The sequence below is a fragment of the Eubalaena glacialis genome, chromosome 15 (assembly GCF_028564815.1).
Source record: "Eubalaena glacialis isolate mEubGla1 chromosome 15, mEubGla1.1.hap2.+ XY, whole genome shotgun sequence".
NCBI classification, from domain to species: domain Eukaryota; kingdom Metazoa; phylum Chordata; class Mammalia; order Artiodactyla; family Balaenidae; genus Eubalaena; species Eubalaena glacialis.
In genome coordinates, this window is record NC_083730.1 from 27,583,705 (window position 1) to 27,590,000 (window position 6,296).

Consider the following 6,296-nt stretch of genomic DNA (forward strand, 5'->3'; position numbering starts at 1 on the left):
TTCAAAGGAGCACTGAAACTATTCTATTCTCCGGCTAACTGTGAACTGTGATTCCTATATCTTCGGAGACACAGTGAGGCTACTGATTTGCACCACGTACCTGAGAGATCATTCGCGAAGGAGGGTGGCTCAGAGAAATGAGGGGAGGAGACAATAACTGGCAGGGATACAGTCAATTTAGAGGCGTTCTTCTAGAATCCGGGGCCTCCAGGATCCAGGTCCCCGGGATCACGCAGACTATATAGCTTTCCACTCCTAAATCAGATCTACAGCTCCAGCACCATTGCCGCGTTTGCTCAATGGAGAGGTTGTTGGCAATTGCGGGTTGGTTAGGTGTTAGCTTTCGTGGCTGCTGAGAAAGGATCTCGAAGCTGCTCGCGCTCCCTTTCGCTCTCCCCCCTCCCTCCCTGTAACATGCCAGCCCTTTAATGTGGAGTGTCAGGGAGACGGTGACGTCACCTTGCCCGCTGGGTGGCGTCCCCTCGGTCCGACACGAGTTCAGAGACAGAGAAAGGCGCTGTCAGACTGCACTCCACCTGGGGCTCGCCTGCCGCAGGTTTCCGCGCGCCCACACTTTCTGCGGTCGAGGAGACGCCCCGCAGCAATTCAGGCGGTCATTCTCCGCGGGCCGGGGTACAAGCGCCGTTAGAGCCGGCGAGCGCCAGGATCTTCACGCGGAGCCCTCTGAAGTCCCGCCCGCTGGATTCCAGGACCCGCTTGGATGCTTCGCCTCCGAGCGACCTCGGAAGATGGGCCGGCAGCCACGCGCGTAAAGGCAGCTAGGGGTTACCAGGTACTGCCGGAACCAGCCGGCCCCCACTCGGCGCACAGCTCGCGGTTCGTTATTTGGGATCCCGAGCGGTGGGATTTTCCGGTTAGGTTGAGGGGCAGCGGAGGGCTTCGGTAGTGATTGGTTTGGGAGCCTGGGGCGTTAAGTTGAGGGTCGTTGGCTCGTCAGTCAGATAGGGAAGTTCGCCAGCTTTCTTTCTCAGTTCAACTAACTTTTAATTGTCTCTTCTTCCCTCACTCCCTTTTAAAAATCCCCCAACCTAAACCCTTTTATTTGTGTCTCTGCTCTGACAGGAGTCTCTGGGAGAGCTTGGGGTGAAAGTGGAGCACACCCAGTAGGAGACACTTCTGCCCAGTCTACAGCTGCTCAGGCGGCGGGTCTCTAGCCAGCTCCCCGCTAGGCCAGGCCCGCTGCGCGCATTGCCATCATCCCAGGGTCTTATGAAGATAATAAGAATCTTGTTTGGGAGGGGAATGAGGATTGAAGGACCATTTGGCAAAGTTAGGGCTGGTTATATCAGGCCCAGGTATCACTGTGCCATTTAACACCCCGTCCCCTGGAAATATTGTCTTTGATCCATCCGAAGTGACAAGCCTGGCTTTCGTCTCGTTGATCGCATTGAGGTTTGTTCACCCTTCCTGGAGGCCACAGAACGTAATGAGAGCTGAGGATCCAGGGGTCAGAAGGGCAAAGGTTGTCGGGATAGAGGTCACAGGGGCCCAGAGAGGACCAGGATATGACAATTTGGGTAAAGGGGTACACTAGTGTATTCACTGAAATCTCTGTAATAACAAACTCCAGTGTCCTTGGCGGAAAGTGGTGATGCGACGGCCACCGGTGATTTTCCAGGGCAAACGATAGTCTTAGCAGCTGCCCTGGACAAGTAGCTGTGCAAAGGTCACTGTCAGTTTCGCAGGGAATGAGCCACTTTGCTTGTTTTGACTTAGCAGTGTTGTCACAAAGGTTTCTTTCGCTTGCTTTTTCTGTATTTTCAATTTACTGGCTGTTTTCCCCCATTAAGTATCCCGTTGACCAGTGATGACAGGAATTTTACCGCAGGCCCAACCCTGGGCTTCCGCTTTCAGCGCTCCCGCAGATTACCTAGTCCAAGGATTATTCCTACCTTGGGGCACTTCCCCCCACCCCCAATAAGGTAAAGAGATATCTACATAGATGAGAAAAAGAAATGTCACAGAAAGTCGTTCACCTTTCAACTAAATTTGCCTTTTAAAGCCCATCAATAATGACCCCCAAGAATTGTTCAGTTTCTTTGCACTGTTTCTGGGCTTAACACTCTTGCCTGTACTTATTTGCTCATTGTCATGGAAATGACAGGCAAACAGTTTTTGAATATCTTCAAGTGTACAACTTCATCTTTTAAAGCCACCTATTGGAACCGGAACCACTCAATTTTAGCAAGCGGCTTTTTGAACCCTTGAAAGTGAAACGCCTGTTTTGGTGCAATCTTGCATATAGGTTTGTACATTTTCCCCCAAAATTTCTAATTAAAGTATCAAAATATCTAATGGCAAAGATAAGGGAGAAGGGATTTCGTTTTGCTTTAATGAGCTGTGTCTCAACCAGTAGTGAATTTCCCTCAAGGAAACCACAGATGCCACAAAAATTACTTTTTTAAAGGTTTGGGTTTTTTTTTTTTTAACCAAAATCAATCTATTTTCAAGCAAATGCGACTGGTCTCTCTTTTAAAATTTGGGCTTCAATGGCTAAGCCTCAGTTTTCCATAACTTTTATAGCCTGTACTAGTTACAACTGTCATCATTACTTCCTAATTTATAGCAGGAGTGCCATTTTATTCTAACAGCTTCTATAAATCGGGGATAAGGTCTTGAGTTTCTTAGGAACTGACTTTTTAAAATTTACTTTGGATATTTAGAACCGAAGAAAAGCAATTGCAAATTCCTGCATTTCCAAAGGATGACCTTGAGGAAATTTAAGAGAGATGACTTCCTTGTGTCTGAAACTTGGTTCCTTTGCCCAGTGATAATTATATCTTAACCAAAGCAAGGAAGTGATTATAATTCTTCAGTTAGCGACTCAACCCACCCCTCTCTTTGTAAACTGAAAAAGCTCTAGTCAACGCTTTCTCCTTTCCCTTCCAGTCTCCAAGGCCGACCCGGAGGGCTCGGCCCGGGCTTCCGCGGCGGAGGAGATGGCTTCCAGCCCGCTGCCGGGGCCCAACGACATCCTGCTGGCATCGCCGTCGAGCGCCTTCCAGCCCGACGCGCTGAACCAGCCGCGGCCGGGCCACGCCAACCTGAAACCCAACCAGGTGGGCCAGGTGATCCTCTACGGCATTCCCATCGTGTCGTTGGTGATCGACGGGCAGGAGCGCCTATGCCTGGCGCAGATCTCCAACACCCTCCTCAAGAACTTCAGCTACAACGAGATTCACAACCGCCGCGTGGCGCTGGGCATCACGTGCGTGCAGTGCACGCCCGTGCAGCTGGAGATCCTGCGACGCGCCGGGGCCATGCCCATCTCATCGCGCCGCTGCGGCATGATCACTAAGCGTGAGGCTGAGCGTTTGTGCAAGTCGTTCCTAGGCGAAAACAGGCCCCCCAAGCTGCCTGACAACTTCGCCTTCGACGTTTCGCACGAATGCGCCTGGGGCTGCCGCGGCAGCTTCATCCCCGCGCGCTACAACAGCTCCCGCGCCAAGTGCATCAAATGCAGTTACTGCAACATGTACTTCTCGCCCAACAAGTTCATCTTCCACTCCCACCGTACGCCCGACGCCAAGTACACGCAGCCGGACGCAGCCAACTTCAATTCGTGGCGCCGTCATCTCAAACTCACTGACAAGAGCCCCCAGGACGAGCTAGTATTCGCCTGGGAGGACGTCAAGGCCATGTTCAACGGCGGGAGCCGAAAGCGCGCGCTGCCCCAGCCGGGCGCGCATCCCGCCTGCCACCCGCTCAGCTCGGTCAAGGCGGCCGCTGTGGCAGCGGCGGCGGCGGTGGCGGGAGGTGGGGGACTGCTGGGCCCGCACCTGCTGGGGGCGCCCCCGCCACCGCCACCGCCACCTCTGGCCGAGTTGGCGGGCGCGCCGCACGCGCATCACAAGAGGCCGCGCTTCGAAGACGACGACGACTCGCTGCAGGAGGCGGCTGTCGTGGCCGCCGCCAGTCTTTCGGCCGCCGCCGCCGCCAGCCTCTCGGTGGCCGCGGCCTCCGGCGGCGCCGGAGCGGGCGGGGGTGGCGCGGGGGGCGGCTGCGTGACGGGCGTTGGCGCCGGCGCGGGCGCGGCGGCTGGCGCCAAAGGGCCACGCAGCTATCCGGTCATCCCGGTGCCCAGCAAGGGCTCGTTCGGGGGCGTGCTGCAGAAGTTCCCAGGCTGCGGGGGGCTCTTCCCGCATCCTTACACCTTCCCGGCTGCAGCCGCCGCCTTCGGCCTGTGCCACAAGAAGGAGGACGCGGGCGCCGCGGCCGAGGCCCTGGGGGGTGCGGGCGGCGCGGGCGCGGCGCCCAAGGCCGGCCTGTCGGGCCTCTTCTGGCCCGCGGGCCGCAAGGACGCCTTTTACCCTCCCTTCTGCATGTTCTGGCCTCCGCGGACCCCGGGCGGGCTTCCCGTGCCCACATACCTACAGCCCCCGCCGCAGCCGCCCTCGGCGCTCGGCTGCGCGCTGGGAGAAAGCCCGGCCCTGCTGCGTCAGGCCTTCCTGGACCTGGCCGAGCCCGGCGGCGCGGGCGGGAGCGCCGAAGCGGCCCCCCCGCCGGGTCAGCCCCCTCCGGTCGTCGCCAACGGCCCGGGCTCCGGCCCGCCGCCTCCTGCGGGCGGCGCGGGCGCTCGCGACGCGCTCTTCGAGTCGCCCCCGGGCGGCAGCGGCGGGGACTGCAGTGCGGGCTCCACGCCTCCGGCCGACCCGGGCTCCGTGTCTGGGGCTGGGGCCGCGGCCGCCGGAGCGGGCACCGTGGGTGCCCGAGTGCCCGCGCCCCACCACCCGCACCTCCTGGAGGGGCGCAAAGCCGGCGGAGGCAGCTATCACCATTCCAGCGCCTTCCGGCCGGTGGGCTGCAAGGACGACGCAGAGAGCCTGGCCAAACTGCACGGGGTGTCCGCGGGCGCGCCACACTCGGCCCAAGCGCATCACCACCACCACCACCACCACCCGCACCAACACCACCACCACCATCATCCCCCGCAGCCGCCGTCGCCGCTGCTGCTGCTGCCCCCGCAACCCGACGAGCCGGGTTCCGAGCGCCACCACCCGGCCCCGCCGCCGCCGCCGCCCCCGCCCCCGCCCCCGCCCCCGCCGCCGCCGCCGCCGCCGCCTCCGCCTCCGCTGGCCCCGCAGCCGCACCACCGAGGCCTTCTGTCCCCCAGTGGCACCAGCTGCAGCTACCCCAGCGAGGACAGCTCCGAGGACGAGGACGACGAGGAAGAAGAGCAGGAGGTGGACGTGGAGGGCCACAAGCCCCCCGAGGGCGAGGAAGAGGAGGAGGAAAGTCGAGACCCCGAGGACGACGAGGAGGAAGACGAGGAGACAGGGGTCCTGCTTGGGGACCCTTTAGTCGGGGGCGGCCGATTCCTCCAGGGCAGAGGGCTGTCGGAGAAGGGGAGCAGCCGGGACCGCCCGCCGACAGCCGCGGGCGCTTTCCCACTGGCCCTGAACTCCTCCAGGCTGCTGCAGGAGGACAGGAAACTGGGTGACCCGGGCGGCTCGGACCTGCCCCCGCCCCCGCCCCCGCCCCCGCCGCTGGCCTCCCAGAAATTAAGCGGCGGCCTTAGCAGCAGCCCGGGCAGCCCGGTCCACCATCCATCACTGGAGGAGCAGCCCTCCTACAAAGATGTAAATATCCCCTTTAGGCTCCTTCAAGCTAATTATTATTATTTAAATGCACCTTTAGGCTGAATCGGTTACATATGCGCAGGAAAGATGAATCACCAGATTTCCCCACAGAAATGAAATATTCAGTGTGTTTGGGAGGGCTTCTTTCCTACCAACTGTCCTCCATAAAAATGTGGTTTCTGGTCTCTCTGTTACAAAGCCTCTCGAAGGCCTTGGGGCCTCTATTCCCTCCTATATTTAAGTTGGCTGCTTATAGAAGTTGGGAAAGACCCGTAAATTGACCAAGTCCTTCCTCTAATCTACCAATCTCCTTTGCCCAACTCCCTGCCCCCAGTTGAGCACAGTTGTTCCCCCAGAAGCAGTGGGACCACAAAACTGGTGCAGTCTGAATGATCCTATCATTTTTCTTCTCTGTAATTCAGTGCCTCCCCGAACCATGACCCAGAAAAGATAAAAAATACATTGACTTCAAAAGTGAGATTCAGTTTTATTTGAACTGCTTTAATCAAGGCTTGAACCCCAGAGCTCTAGCCAGAATGGACACTTCTGTAAGATATTGTGTCCAGTAAAACAAAAGGCAGACTCTTTAGCAAGACTGGCTTCTCCCAAACCAATCTCCACCCACATGAAAGTGCTACCTGGGACCCCTAAAGACCAAAGTTAAATTTAAGTGGCTCAGCATTGTATGCATAGTGC

The 6,296-nt window shown here is 58.1% G+C and overlaps 1 protein-coding gene across 1 annotated transcript in view; it reads left to right on the top strand.

The window, feature by feature from the left end:
* The first annotated feature begins 2,960 nt into the window (after positions 1 to 2,960).
* SKOR2 (SKI family transcriptional corepressor 2) overlaps positions 2,961 to 6,296 on the top strand; it is a 33,098-nt gene continuing 29,762 nt past the window's right edge. The window contains exon 1 of the mRNA XM_061170158.1: positions 2,961 to 5,600. Coding sequence (XP_061026141.1) covers positions 2,961 to 5,600 — 2,640 coding nt within the window. The remainder of the gene's footprint in view (positions 5,601 to 6,296) is intronic.